The following is a 15790-nucleotide window of genomic DNA, read 5'->3' as shown; positions in this document are numbered from 1 at the left end:
GTCCACACTGAGTGCAGCAGTGTCTGAAAGTCCTCCTTCAGACTTGGGAATGTGGCAGCTTTCTTCCTGCAGCATTGAAAGAAGGGAGAACCTGCCTGATGGTTGAATATTCCTGTTTCTCAGCAGCATTAGCATCATATCCTAAGCACATCTTGAAGCTTCAGACCAGACACCCCAAAACAGAAAATGGAACCTGATGCAATAGATCAGTTTTTTGAGTGTTCTCATGGTTAGGCCAAATGTTAGCCCAAAGGTCCCAATCCCCCCAATATGGGTCAGTTATCAGCATCTGCAGCATTTGCTGTATTACTGTCAGAAAATCATAGAATGGTTTGGGTTGGAAGGGACCTTTAAGATCATCTCTTTCCAACCCCCCTGCTATAGGCAGGGACGCCTGCCACTAGACCAGGTTGCTCAATGCCCCATCCAGCCTGGCCTTGAATGATTCCAGGGAGGGAGCATCCATAATCTCTCTGAGCAACCTCTTCCAGTGTCTCACTACCCTCACAGTAAATAATTTCTTAATATCTAGGCTAAATCCACCCTCTTCCAGTTTAAACCCATTTCCCCTTGAGCCTCATGCGATGCCATTCCAGTGTGAAATAATAGCAGCTTCCCTTTTCTCCTGGCATTTAAGAAAAGCCCTCCCTTGAAATGGTTGATTTCAGTCCGGCAGAGGAATTAGATCTGCTTCAGAGTACAGAGCTGCTGGAAAGCATTAAAATTCCTCATTTGGGAATTAAAGGCCCAAATCTCCCTGACTGTTTATGCAGGCCAGGATCAGACCTCTGAAGGTCATGGCAAAGTTCAGTGAATGACTAAAAAAAAAAAGAAAAAAGTAAAACCAAAGGATGAGTTCTGTATTTATTCTTACTTTCTCACATTGTGAAGCTGAGCTGCACGCACTGAGTTTGAGGCTGCTTGGGAAGCAAAGCTGCTATGGCAGCCATTAGGGCAGCTCATGTGCTGACCTTCAGAGCGCTGCATAGCGCGGTGAGCTCTGCACACCCACACGGTTTGGGCTGGGTTTGTGCGTGCAGCCCCTGGGCAGCCACAGACCCAGCTCTGAAGCTGTCGCTGGCCAGCAACAAGGCATGGCCGCTCAGTGGCTCGTTACAGTGGTAATTAATTTTTATGACTATGAGGGGGGAGGGCTGTTAGAAACAGATTGATCATAATTGGCTTTTAATTAACAATTTCAAGCCCTGATTTAAACTAAAAATATCCCATTACTTATCTTCACAATTTCACGGCCACTAGGGCACAGGACATACTGTAACCAGTGATCTGACTGAGGCAAGCCTATGTAACAAAGCGTGTCCAGGGCCAGCCATGCAATCAAGCAGCACCGCTCTCTGCAGGGGAGCTGCCTTCCTTTTCCATCCCCAAAGCAATGAGTGAGGTGGGCAAAAGAAGACTGCGAGGGGCTGAGGTTCGGTGATGGCCTGGCTCTGGCTGTAACGCTGCAGGATGAGCACATCCTGCACCCATCACAGCCACCTCCTGCAGGCGGCCCTTCTCAGAGCTGGGGCTTCCCAGCTGACTCCAGCTCCCAACCCCAATGGACAGCACCTGACTGCCGAAGTTAGAAATGTAACAACAAATCGTGAAACGCCTGAGGGTGGCTGCCTGGAAAATAATTCAGTAAATGAGTGAAAGTGGATATGATTATAGAGAGCATAATGAGTCCTTGCTCAAATTATTACATCAGCTTCACAATCTCAGCCAAACTGGTTTCCGTAATGTGCCTTCTCAGTACAGGTGTTGTAAAAAGAAAACAGCAATTAATTTGGCATAAGAGAATCTATAGTGCAGGCTGAGGGAAGAACTGCTTTAGTCCATAGAATTGCAGTGATTAAAGTTACTAATCATAATATGTTTTCTATTGACAATAAATAAAAAGAAAAAAGTAAGTGTAAGGCAGTCTTATCAGAGGAAGTGTCAGTGGCAGGAAGCTGGGGCCCGAGCCCGGGCCCCGTGTGCTGTGCTTTCCTTACCTTCACTTCCTCACTTTGAAATATTTTGGAAACTACTTTTTTGCCCTGCCTCAGTACATCAGACATGGGGACAGTGAGGAGGCGAATCTGTCTTCGTAGCTGCCTCCATACACACCAACCTCAGCAGAGCAAGGCTTACCACTCCCTGAGACCGAAACAATTTGCTGCCACGCTTGTGTCCTAGCCAGACAAAACTCTCAGAAGGCCAGGCTCTGCCAGAGGGGGCTATGTGGGGCAGTGGTGCTGGCTCCGCAGCGGGCCAGGGTCCCCTTATCACACCACAGACAGCTGCAGGGCTGAGCCAACTTTCCAGTCTGGCACTTGGGGTTACCATAAAGCTCAGCAAGGGTGTGGTCAGGAAAGACCTGGGGACATCCGCGGTCACGTGGTCTCAGCTGTTACTGTAAGGGAGACAAACTTCTATGATACCAAGTTAGAATCACAGAATCACCAAGGTTGGAAAAGACCTCCAAGATCATCCAGACCAACCGTCCACCCATCACTAACAGTTCTCACTAAACCACATCCCTCAATACAACATTAAACATTCCTTCAACACCCCCAGGGACGGTGACTCCACCACCTCCCTGGGCAGCCCATTCCAGCGCCTGACCACTCTCTCGGAGAAGTATTTCCGGATGTCCAACCAGAATGTCCTCTGGTGCAACTGGAGGCCCTTACCTCTAGTCCTGTCACTAAGTCCTACTCAGTTCTCCCTTCAGGGGAAACTCCAGTCAGAAAATCCTCTTACCACAGCTTCAGCATTACAGTTCATTCCAGACCAGAACGTGACAATGGTTCCTTTTCTCCTTCTTCCAGGCAAATGCTTTCACAGGTACACAGAGCAGTGAATCAGTTTTCTGGTCTATTAATACACATGGGCTGCGTTCTTCAGGGTAGCTGCCAAGCTGTCCATGAAAGAGCCCAGCAGCATTAGCTGAACCTATCGGGTTCCCCACAAGCCATGGCTTCAGCTTCACAAGGCTTCAGCTCCAGGCAGTTAGGTCCTGTAACATTGAGAGAAGACTGATAAAAGCAGAAGCAGCTCCCAGAGGGGGAGTAACTCACAGAAAGGAAAATAGATATGCATGTGCTATGTAATATTAATGTATAATCATGTAATTAATATCATAGTTCATCATTATATGCTTTCCTTCACCACTTGGAAATTCTTCAAGTACGCTGAACCCATTCATTTATAAAACAAACAACCCAGCATCATTAGCAACTCCCACGGAACTATTTAATTTACATATAACAGGCAATCTACTGCAGATTTTGCTGCAGCAAAGTTGATCTCGTTCAAAACACTGTAGTGTTACCTGCAGAGTTCTTGTATGATGTTTTATTTCTAACCACATTTGGATTTGGATTTTGTGGTGTAAAGGCAAGAGAACATTTTCTACCATTACTATTGTTAGCAGTGCTTTCATCATGCTACTCTGAAATCTAACCTGACTTTGAACAGTTCACAAAAGGTCACCCTCAGAAATCTTACGGAAAGTTGGCACCTGTGCAGCCTTTTACATACATTTATACAGGGCACAGGGTGTTTTAACTGAATTAAAAGCACGTCATTCAACGTTCAGTCATAAGGTTTGAGAAATGCAAGTGATCTGTACCATATATAATGCATTAGCTAATTAAAATGAAATTCCCATCATCTTTGACAAGGCGAGGAAAGAGATCCTTGACCTCTATGCTCTGCAAAATGAAGAAAGCCAGGGGCCAAGGGGAAGAGCAGTTGTCAACAGAGACCACTCAACACTTGATGCTCCAGCTGGGCCCTAAGATTTCTTATGGAGAACAGACTGAAAAGAAACCATTTCCAGGAAAGCACACTTACTCAACATTTGGGAAGACTCCTCTTCAGATAATAAAAATTATAACTTTTCACTTTCCTCAGGTGGCACTAATTTGACACTGAAAGGAAGTCAGCACTGCTTGGTTATGTCGGTCTATGACAACCTGCAGTGTTTCATGCAGGAGGGATTTCTGTTTGCCGTAAGTGCTCTTCAGGATGACCAGCCATCCATTAGTGCTGAAAAATTCATAGTTAAAAAATAACTAAAATTATGTGCCCTTTCTCCTTGGTACCAGACACACCGCTTCACCATCCCATTCTTTTATTTTTTGTCCCACGCGACTGGCATTGGAGTAACCACTTGCTGATGACACCTCCAGCAGCTCTGAACCTAATGACTGTAACACCTCTCCCTACCAGTTTGTGCCAACTCAGTCTTTTTTGAAGTTTTATCTACAATCTCTCCCACAAGCAAGGAAAAACACCAGCACTCTCCTAGAGAAGCAGCAGGGACGTTACAAGCAACTCTACTTTAACATCATTGCATTGCACTGAAGTAGTAGTTTTGCTACCAATGATGTCTCAATTTTAGAACAAGAAATAATGCCAGGAAAAAAATCAGCAAAGAAAAAATCAATTTTGTAACAAAATTTATTTTTGCTCTGTGGATACAAATCCCAAACATCAACAAACAAATTCCAGTGAAAAAATACCAGTCATTAACAATGAAAACTTTTATTATTATTTAATAAATAGAACTTTGGCATTCAAAATTCTAGCTGTAAACCCTACTTTAAAAAAATTACAAAATGAGGCAAGAACAACAAGCCTAAAGCTGAGCCAGCCAGTGGCTCCTTTACTTTTTACAACAAACACATTTTGATTAAGTCATGACAACTCTATTTACATATGAGGTATTCTGAGCAGTTCAAAAATTGAACCCAATTTACACAACTACCAGTCTTTGGGGACTGATCCAGTACATATGTCAGCTGTGCTTTTAAAAGATAGCTCCTGACACTCCTCCCTACTGAACTAATGATATACTGCAATTAATACACACAAAAGAATCACATTATGCTTTGAGTTTCCTGCTCACTCTTCATATTCAAGAAAGCTGCATACTACAAGCAGGCTAACATTCCGAGCGTACACCTAGTACCTGTTGTAAGTACTTACGTTTCTAGATATTACGCAGAGTTCTTACTACAAAAGCCCAACAACAAAATATTGGCAGGTAAGAGGAAAACAAGGTGCAGTCATCAGCATTTTAACAACTTATCTAAAGTTCAAAGGGAATTTCTACTTAACTTCAGGCAAAAAAAAGGCACAAAGGTATGCAGCTGTGGAATTAATATTGCTAATGAGCTACTGGAATAAATCATCCCTTTCAGTAATAACCAATGACCGGTTTGCAGCCTACAAAAGCGGATTAATTCAGGTCTTCTCCTCTCTCTTGACAGAATTCACTACATCAATGGGAAGAGCCCAATGACATCTGCAACTCCACTTACGTATCATCAGTGAGAGGAATAAGTGCTAGGGAAGTGGGCTGTAGAGGAAGGGTTTTCTTTCTTTCCTTGTGCTCTTACCCTGCCAGAAGAACATCTGCAACAAGAGGCAGGCAGTGAGGGCAAAGGAAGGAAAGAAACACCTTGAAGTGAAAAGGACAAAACTTTGGCTCCTGCCATTACCTCACAGCCACCAGCAGCTTCAAATGTTGAAGTCTGAGCGGATGATGGCAGCAATCTCAGCAATTTCACAGAATTATCGCACCATACAGCGACACAACTGGGGCTAGGAACCTAAATCATGTTTACACAGTTGAGCTGCATTACTTCTACATAGCAAGTACACAGCATCACATATAGCTTGTCCCAAGACTTTCCAAGTCTTTTTCAAAGTACATTCTTGAATACAGTAGTTACTGTAAATACCTTCTAAAATAATTGTACAAATTCAATCTGAAACTATACAAAAAAATTACTGTACAAATTTGCTGACAAACAGAACGGCAGAGTATCCATTCATTAGCAGTTGTTTTTCAGCCCTTGAGATTGTCTAACAGCCACAGCAAAAAGTTGTCATGACTAAATCCAAGCAATTCCAATGTTAACATTCATTAATCAACTGTGTATTAAATATGCTGAATGAGATCACACACACTACATTTTAACCGATTAATCAGTCATGCATATCTTAGACAAAGCTTATTCCATTTAGAAGCATCTGTAAAGTGATGCATATATAGTAACTGCTACTACTACAACAGGCCCAATTTCAAGAAACCAAAGCAAAATACAGTATCAGTGTAGATATTCAGTTGATAGCCTGCATCTTTGGCTCAAACATCCACCATTTACAGCCCTACTTTAATCTGACTGAGGCAGGTAAACTCAATTGATATATATATATTTAAAACAAAACAAACAACAACAACAACCCAACAACCAAGTGCTTTAAAGTCAACATAAATATCACGGGTTCCCTAAAAAAATATTAAAACGCAAGATTACAGCATTGCAATCAAAGTATTGAAATAAAATGGGACCTCCTTCCTGAGGGATTTTCAACTAATACTTACAGAGCATCACAGCTCCTGAAGTGCTTTGCAAATAATAAATTACTGATCTCAACTCTGCAGTACATTCAACAGGTGAGACAGTGGAGCCACACCAGTCAAGTGACAACACAACAGGACAAAGGGACTCAAAAAACCTCCTGTTCCTATCTAATTATCTACTAAATGTTTTATTTCCACAAAATTTAGGACAATGTGTTGCTTGGTAATTTTTATAAGTACTACATTTCCTTCTAAGGAAATAACAGCGTGCTACTCTGGTGTTCACTTTCTCTCTAGTATTTCTAGTTTATTATCTGAAATCCTGTTGCTGAATTTCTGATACCAGACAGAAGCCGTAGACTGGGGACTATCCCCTCACTGCAGGGCCAAAACCACTGAACCACACCAAAGGAACTGGCTGTGGCCCTCATCAAAAAAGCCAATGCTTTTATGTCAAGAGACACAGGAAAATCAGTGCAAAGATCCTTGTTTTCAGTTTTGCACTAGTATAACAGTACACTTTCAAAACTATAGAAAGAACAGCATTCAACAATTTAAAATGAAATGGCCTTTTTTTTTCCTTCAACCTTAGAGCAGAGATACCAGGCAATTTAATTTCTCTTGAGATTTAATCTAAGTGTTTTAGTGCCCACAGGAGCTGGGCCAGTCAGATTAATCTATCTGAAAATACAGCGTAGCAACAATATACATTGTAACACCATTTTTCACAGATTAGTCCAGGTGTAGGTTCATGATAGAGAAAAGTGTCAAATAAATTAGTCATTATAGCTAAAAAAAAAAAATCACAAAATTATGAACACATTAACAGTAACTGCATAACAATGAACAGAAAGCAAAACACCAAGTTAAAATTAGTAAATTCAGCCTACATTGCTATAACCATTTTCTTTTCTATTAAAATAGATATCATCAGAAAACTTCTGCTATAAAAATGTTACCCTAGAATTTACACAATTCTAACCTCTATGCTAAGTGATTTCTGCTGTTATCCATGTTACAGGTCAGCAGACTGACTTGCACCTTAGCCACTTGAAACTTTAATACCACATAATATGACCAAAGGCCATATATTTTCTTGATAATGTGATTTGAGAGTGGTTTTGCTCATTACGAGTTTTTGTTTCCTTCAGTTAAATACTATTTTACACCATGCACAACTCTTTAGATAACTTTCAGTACTGTTCCAGGAAAGTGAAAGTGTTAATATTTTATCTGCCCCACAGAAGTGAAGTAGCACTGTCAAGTGACACTGAATAAACTATGGAATATGACCTTTTTTTAAGGTAATCCCTTCCTACAAGAAAGGAGAGATCAAGAATTACCAAACAATGTCGAAAACTTTGCAGTCCTTGGATAACTGAGAATTTAATACTGGTAAGAGGAGACATTCTGTTTTGAGCCCTGATTTTGCCAAATGCCTAGCGCTCATTTTGCAGCTGCAGTAAAGAATGGTTGAGGTTCTTTACAACCTCATGAGAGGTCTCCAGGGATATAGATACAGAGAAGCCACATTTAAAAAGGGAGATGACAGAAGAAAAAAGTAATTATGGTATGAACACTAAAATACAGTCTATTCTTTTTGGACAGCCATGTACTACACTGCAGTTTCACGCCTCCCAGTTTCTTTGGGCTTGTTACAGACCTGATGTTACTGAGACTCCTAAAAGCAACATGATAATGCTTAAATTTTATGGGCTTCATGTGAATAAAGGAAGTGAAAGTTGATTTTCTTCCATTCTTCGGCAAACAAGCTAGACATCCATTACTACTAAAAGCAAGATATCTCCTGTAGCAAATTCTTCAGGCAACTTGAAGAGCAATTACTGTTTGTAGCATTCTAGGACGGTTCCAACCACAGTTCCTACAGCTAAGTGAAGTTTTTCGAAGCTCCCATCTTCACCACATACAGCCAAAGGTCGTTCGACTCTCCGCACTTATTTCAGAATGCAGGTAATGCCACACAAACCCTTGAAGAAGGAAAGGACTGAGAGTAGTAGCAGCATAGCTGTTCCAATGCTCTGACTCCAGAAACTAGTTGAAGCAACAAAATGAGCCCCAATGAAGGAGACAAGAGAATCCAACTGAAACATTCTTCACAGCTTGTTCCTACATTCAGTAGTTTGGAGAAAAGAAAGACTTCTTGAAGTCTGTACTACTCTGTTCAAACCATGACTCTCCCCTCCCCACCCGGTTCCCAAGACTACATATGCATGATCCTCACAGAGAGGCATGTGCAGTGGTATTTGCTATCTTCCAATATGGCTCCTTAATAGAAATGCAAAGACCTGTGACACAGCAGCATTTAATAAGTCATTTGCTACTAGATGAAATGTTGTCACTGAGTGATGCAATTGTCCCCCATGTCCTGAGCATAACGGTCTGACATTATCGTCCTTAATTCATCAATATCCTTTCGTAACTGACAAACGTCCAAGAGCTTCTTCGAAAGAGTCTCTGTACTGTGATAATTTTCATTCTCTTCAGCTGAACAGTTCAGTGCTACAACAAAGAAAAAAAAACAACAACCGAGGTTAAAGCTCTAACAGCCGTGCTCTGAATACCTAACCCAGTCAGCCTCTCTTGAAATAAAGGGAAAGTCACTTTAATTAACTCAAGGTAAACCATGCTCCAGTGTGATGAAAGGCCAACAAAACATTGTACCATGTGAACTTAAAACCAGCTGAGAACCCATCCCTGCTTTGCTAAAAGACATGCCTTTCTTTCTGCACCTAGACTTGGTAATGACTAATCGCTCTCAACAGGAGTGAAAAAGTTGGGTAGGATAACAATTTTTGAAACTTCTAGCCACTCAGGATAGAGGGATAGGAAGGCTTGGGAAATAAGGCCGTATAAGATTATGAGATAGTACTACAGATACGTTACTCTATTCATCTTGGTGGCTGACAATGATCTCATGGTCTTTGAGACTGGTATACGTGCACTCACAGCATTTCAGAGGTTTCCAGTGCATACGAATCTACGTGGTGTCTACAGAACATTGTACTTTTACCCTTCTACTTTGCCGAAGGTAGAGTTCAGCAACTGGTCTATCTAAGCAGTTCTAATTAACACTCAGAAAGCAATAGGATACATTCAAGTGAAAAGAAGTTTATTAAGCTTGTTAAAAGGAAACACCTAACAAAAACTACTCTCGAGCTCTATCTGACTGGCATTAGGATGTACTTTCCATCTCCTGGTTAAGAGCATAGTAAGTAGAGAAGGATATGCAATTAATATTACCAAAGCCAGAGATCCCAGGCACTCAGGCTTATACAAACAGACACCTATTGTCCCCCTGAAATCAGACAAACATGTTCGAACAGCAGACATCTATTTCCAACACTTGATCCCAATGGCTTTAAGAAATACATTATGTATTTTTGTTTATCAGGCCTGCTTAAGCCTCACCTTCCTTATTACTTTAGAGGGCATAACATGTTTGACAGAAAAAGTCCGTTAACCCTTAGGGCTGACTGCTGTGTGCATCACGAGGGAGACACATGGATACATGCCTTTCCTTTTTAACAGCGTGAATATATCCATGACTGAGACTGTATGAACACCTAGCCACCTCCTCCTGACCTGACAAGGACATGTGTAGTCTTAGGCAGTCAGCAGCCCAGGTGCACTAAAAGCTCAGCACTTTCAGAGAGCTCCAGGAGCATACTTCGTGCACAAGTGCTCTAGTTGCATAGTCAGGGGAAGACTGTCCTCTCCAGCTGGCAAGTTAGAAAGCCACTTAACTAAACTGTTATTCTATGTCCAAAACACTACTAAGCATTGGAATGACAGCATCACTTACATCTGATGCCCAGAAGTAAGGAAAGGTTAGGCTCCTTGCCCTGAGCTCTCTGGGTAAGAATACTGCACAGAGCTTTCAAGTCAAACAAGCAATGGGACATTTCCTTGAACAACTGGTCTGCTACAGGCATCTTTTCAGACACTGGTTGCCGGGACTGTTCCACCTGCCGTATCTGCTCCTTCAGAGAGGCATTTTCTTCCATCAGTCTTTGGTTCTTCATGAGAAATAAATGGAAAAAAAAGGTCAAGTTAGGCTGCAGCATGTAGCATTGCAGAAAGTTTCCTGTATCAAATCACAAGCGATACTAACTAAAAACAGTTACTCCCATACATAAAAGCTATAATTCTGTGCCCCTCCAAAAAACAGCAAATAGACAGCTTTTACACAGCTCTCCTTCATCCTTAAAACCTTCTCTTCTTGAAGTAGGGATGGTAGCTATTATATTTCTGCATAGCATCTATCACAGTGAAGTATGTATTAAGCTCATAATGCCCTACCAAAAGTCACTGTAATCATTTTACGAGCTTCTTCCTAGTTGGAATGGTCACGGATTGGGTTTTTGGAGTTCTTACTTACTTCAGAGACAGTTTTATTTAACAGTTCTATATTTCTTTCTTTTTCTTCAAGCTCATTTGCCATCTTCAGAACTGTCCTCTTTTCTTGCAAAAGCCTTTCTTGCATAGACTAAATTGAAAGAAAGCACAGGTAACGGTTTTAAATTTTCATACTGTAGGTTAGCATTGACAAAAAAACGTATCCTCAATAAGTTCCTACATTTGTTATTTATTGCTTCTGAATTACACCTGAATTTCTACCAAGTTCCACTTCATAGTGTTCAACTGGACTCCAAGAGCTCTCTGGAAACTAGCTTAGCTGTATCAAGTATCAATGAAACTCCTTAAATTACTAGCATCTGTTTTTAAATAAAAAGACCACGTATGCAAAATGTTACTCTAACACAGGATAACAAGGGATATATGGAAGGCTAAAACAATCAGGCAATCTTGTTTATTCGATCCAAATTATTTCACTTGAAAAAAGCTGATTAATGACAAGTAAACTTAATTTATGTAAATTCAGAGTTATAGCTGAACATTTTTTTGCCTCTGTTTTCCATGAAGGCTGTGGCAGGGGTTCCTACAATCTTTCACAACACAGTATCTGCCTCCTGAATTTGTTACACAGCAGAGAAGAAAGCCTTTGGTAGTTGACACAGATTACCATCCTCTCTAAAATCATTCACACAAGACAAATCAGAATAGGGTGCTACAATTTTACCATGCTGAAATAAACAACTGCAGGCAAAAAATCCCATAACTTATTTGTAGTTTATTGTGTCATTTTTTAACAGATGCAATAACAATAATTATCATTAATAAAACCAGAAATAAGTTTCTCAGATGCTGCTGTACTTAAGAACTGGAACTTTCTGGGTTAGTCTTCCAGATCAATCATAAGCAGCAATAAACTAACAACTCCTGCAACATGGAAAGAGCTGCTGTCAACTCCCCGTAAGATTTTATTTTATTTTTGTTTAAATGAATTCAGCATGGCCATAGTTACCTTAGCTGTCAAGTGCTCACCTTCATTCTACTATTTGTTTAAAAGTCATCTGGTAAAATTCAGTAAGGGGAAGATTCAAATCATCTCATCTGAATACTAATAACAATGCATACCAGGCATGCCCAACCCATGGCCTTTGGGCTGCATGCGGCCCAGCACAGCCCACACTGCGGCCCACTCCCTGCCCCACACCATCACAGCAGCCGCTCTTTCCCACCAAGTGCCCTGGCTCGGCCCCAGGCATGCACACATCTCTCAGCAACAACCAAACATTGGTGTGCTATTACCATCATCTCAGCTGACACCAGGACAAAGGGAGGGTGCAATGCAGTGCTAACTTTACCTCTTCCACTCATCACACACAGTCAAGCTGAAACCCACACGTACTATGTTACATGCGCTTGTGCCACTTAGCGAGTTAAATGCAGTGATTACTGACAGTAATATTTCTAGCCACCTAATGCAGTCTCAAAAGAAAAGAGAATCCAAGGAATGAAAAACTGTAGATGAAAGAAGAGTGTTCAATGAAAAACAGAGAGCTTAGAACTCTTTGTTGAGGCGAATAATATGGCACTATGCTTAATTTGTAAGGAAATTGCGTCAGTTTTCAAAGATTGTCTTTGAAGAAGACATCATACGCAGACACATGCTGTCAAATTTGATGAGTATCAAGGAATGCTTTTTAAAGACAAAATAGCAGAACTGAAAAGAAGTCTGTCACCTCAACAAATCTATAAAAAAGTTACAACTCAAACAGACTGTTATAAAAGCTAGTTATGTGGTAGCAAATCTGACTCCAATGAAATCAAAACCATTTACCGATGATGACTTTATTGCACAATGCATGGAAAGTGTGGCAGATATAATTTATCCTGATAAAAAACACATTTTTCTAAAATCAGTTCATCTCACCAGACTGTAGCCAGGCGAACTGAAGAAACAGGAAAATCTATCAAAAGAAATTTGGATAGTACAGCTGCTAATTTCAAATTTTATGCTTTGGCAATAGATTAAAGTATTGATGCTATCAATACGGCTTAACTTGCCATTTTCATTGGAGGTATTGATAATGAATATCACTGAAGAAATGGCTTCTTTGGTGCCAATAGAAGACACAACTACAGTTCTTGATTTGCACGAAGCAGTAAAAAATTACATTATAACAATTTTCTTCAACTTTTGTCAACATATCTGATATAGCTACTGATGGTACTCCGATGAGGGTTGATAGAAAAGAGGGACTTAAAAAGTTAAGAGAAGATTATGCAATTGCCACCAGCAAGTCACATTTGATGGAATACCACTGCATCTTACATCAAGAAAATTTATGCACAAAAGCTTTAAAAATTGGTAACGTTGTGCAAATTGTCATCAAAGCTGTGAATTTCATAAAGTCCAAGGAATTGAATCATCACCAATTCCAGGAGTTTCTTAAAAGTATGGATGCTGATTCTGAGGACATCATTTAGCTTTCTGAAGTAAGGTGGCTACGTTGGGGTTAATTGCTAAAAAGATTTTGTGATTTCCAAAATGAAATCAAGTCATTTATAGAGTAAAAAGTAAAATTTTTGCCAGAACTTGAAGATGAAAAATGGCTGTCATGGTTTTGTGATTTTTTGTTGTCGGTATGCCACATCATAACATCATGTAAAGCACTGGCAGTTAAAGAGTTAATGTCCTGGTTTCTGCAGACTGCCTTTTTTGGGTACTTGGTTCTCTGAGGGGGAGGGGAGGAGCTGCACTCCCCAAGGGTCTTTGCGCCTGGAGGGGCTGGTAAAGCCGCCTGGCAGACCAGGAGCTCTCTCTTCGCATGCCGTGGCAAAGCACGTGGTCCCCCTGCAGCTTACAGACGAAGAATCTCAGCTTTGAACTCTGTTTTGATTTGCTGGCCTCAATTCCGATATAATATTTAGTAAATTAACATTCCTCCTCAGATTGGTGCCCCTGTTTTGTTTATGTCCGTCTACAATTTCCCTACCTTTCCCCTTTTCCCATTGTCTTCCCCAGGGCGTGGGTCCGAGGGTTCCCTGCTGCATTAGCTGCCGGACCAGTCCAGGCCAGCCCCTAAACCGCCGACACTTTTTTTCCTCCTTTCTATTTTTTCCGGGCCTGTGGGCCTGCTGTCCCTCTCTCACAGACACAGATCCACAGATAACGCCGTGACAACGGCTCACAGATTTCGTATTTTTGCTGGATTTGACGCTCACTTAAATGAGTTAAACATGCTTCTTTGAAGAGAAAATCAGCTTATCTGTGCTATGTTTCAAACCATAACAGCATTTGAAATGAAACTTAAATTAAGGCAAGCTCAATTTATGGTAAATAATTTTATGCATTTTGATACATTGACTAACCACAGTCCTGTGTCCTGTGAACAGCGAAAAATATGCAGCTATACTTTCTGTTTTGATAATGGAATTTGAGAATAGATTGCTGAAAAAAAGCATTCCTTTTTTGGTTTATTTGCAACTCTATTTTCAGTTCATGTAACGTACATGAATTTTTAAATGGAATGTATAGAGTTGTAATCAGATATTCAACTCAAAAATTTAAGCACGTCTCTTTAACAGAATTTAATAAGATCTGTCTTACCAGAGAAAAGCATCCCTCAGTTCACAATCACACCTTATTCACATCATCGCTTTTTGGCAGTACACACATTTGTGAAGAACTGTTTCCAGGGATGAAGTATAGGAAAAGTAAAATTTCATGAAAAATCTCCGACAAACACCTTGAGAACTCACTACGAATTGCAACCGCTTCCACTGAACCAGACTGACGCATTAGTTTAACAAAAAACAAGGTCAAATATTCCACAAGTTTCATGTTTTTGTTGGTCATTTTATGTTTTAATAAATAATACTAAAAAATAAAATGCTTTGTTACTTACATACATTAACTATATTATATATTTTATTTGCAGCCCAAGACAATTCCTCTTCACTCAGTGCACCCCAAGCAACCTCAGGCAAGCCAAACGGTTGAATGCTCATGATGTATACCGATTGCGTGTACTCCTGACTTTTTCAGCTTTCACAATGGAAAAAAAAAGTCATCTTTTGTCATTAATACTGACAGATTTGATGCTGTGCTACAACACTGCATCTGAAGTGTCTTCCCCATTCCTAGCTCAGTATATTAATATGTAAAACCTATTTCAATTACCAGATGCAAATCCAATCTCATCATGTTCAAACAACAGCTGGGTGCATTGGTGACAACAGTGCGTGCTCTGGCACAGTTTTGAATGTAACCTTCCATGGAGTGGAACCAGAGACCATGATGGGGGGAGGAGATGGAACGTTTCACAAACCAATGGATCTCAATTTACAGAATGACACTGTCTGAGAAGAATAGTTTGCCTTGAATCTCTGTAGTTAAAATCCTAGATATTCTTCCAAAACAAAGAACTCTTATAGGGAATTCTATGTGATTAAGCTTAAATAAAATGTTATAGAAAGATCAAAGTCAGTCTTGAGTAAAATACCTGTTTTAACTGTTGCAATATGATGGTGTACTCAAGAAGAATAAAAAACTATTAAAGAACATCTATAAGTGGGCTACAAAGACGGTAAAGGATCTAGTGGGCAAAGTGTATGAGGAATGGCTGAGGTCCTTTGGTTTGTTCAGCCCAGAGAAGAGTAGGCTGAGGGGAGGCCTCACTGTGGCCTGCAGCTCCTCACAGGGAGCGGAGGGGCAGCGCTGAGCTCTGCTCTCTGGTGACAGTGACAGGGCCTGACTGAACTGCATGGAGCTGCATCAGGGCAAGGTCAGGCTGGGGTTAGGAAAAGGTTCTTCACCAGAGCATGGTCAGGCACTGGCACAGACACCCCAGGGAAGTGGTCACAGCCCCAAGCTGATATAGTTCAAGAAGCATTTGGACAGCCCCTTTAGACACTGGGTTTGAATTCTGCGTGGTCCTGTGTGGAGTCAGGATTTGGACTTGATGCTCCTTGTGGGTCCTTCCAACTTGGGATACTCTGATTCTATTCTGTGATTCAATTACAGTTTGGGAAGAAAGCCAAACTTACTCTTACGCG

At 40.8% G+C, this 15790-nt stretch overlaps 1 protein-coding gene across 11 annotated transcripts in view; it reads right to left on the bottom strand.

Moving 5' to 3' along the window:
- CEP85L (centrosomal protein 85 like) overlaps positions 850 to 15790 on the bottom strand; it is a 157000-nt gene continuing 142059 nt past the window's right edge. For 10 of the 11 annotated variants that reach the window (XM_021392852.1, XM_021392848.1, XM_021392846.1 and 7 more), the window contains 3 exons: positions 10764 to 10871; positions 10188 to 10401; positions 4440 to 8884 (listed from right to left, as the gene is read on the bottom strand). In XM_021392852.1, the coding sequence (XP_021248527.1) occupies positions 8721 to 8884; positions 10188 to 10401; positions 10764 to 10871 (486 nt within the window). In that variant the 3' untranslated portion in view covers positions 4440 to 8720. Of the gene's footprint in view, positions 3005 to 4439; positions 8885 to 10187; positions 10402 to 10763; positions 10872 to 15790 lie in introns of those variants that run through there. The other variant, XM_021392855.1, reaches the window with a different exon arrangement.

The sequence above is a fragment of the Numida meleagris genome, chromosome 3, assembly GCF_002078875.1.
Source record: "Numida meleagris isolate 19003 breed g44 Domestic line chromosome 3, NumMel1.0, whole genome shotgun sequence".
In the NCBI taxonomy this organism is placed as follows: Eukaryota; Metazoa; Chordata; class Aves; order Galliformes; family Numididae; genus Numida; species Numida meleagris.
Note: the sequence above shows the minus strand (reverse complement) of the source record. Positions and strands in the feature narration are given on the sequence as shown.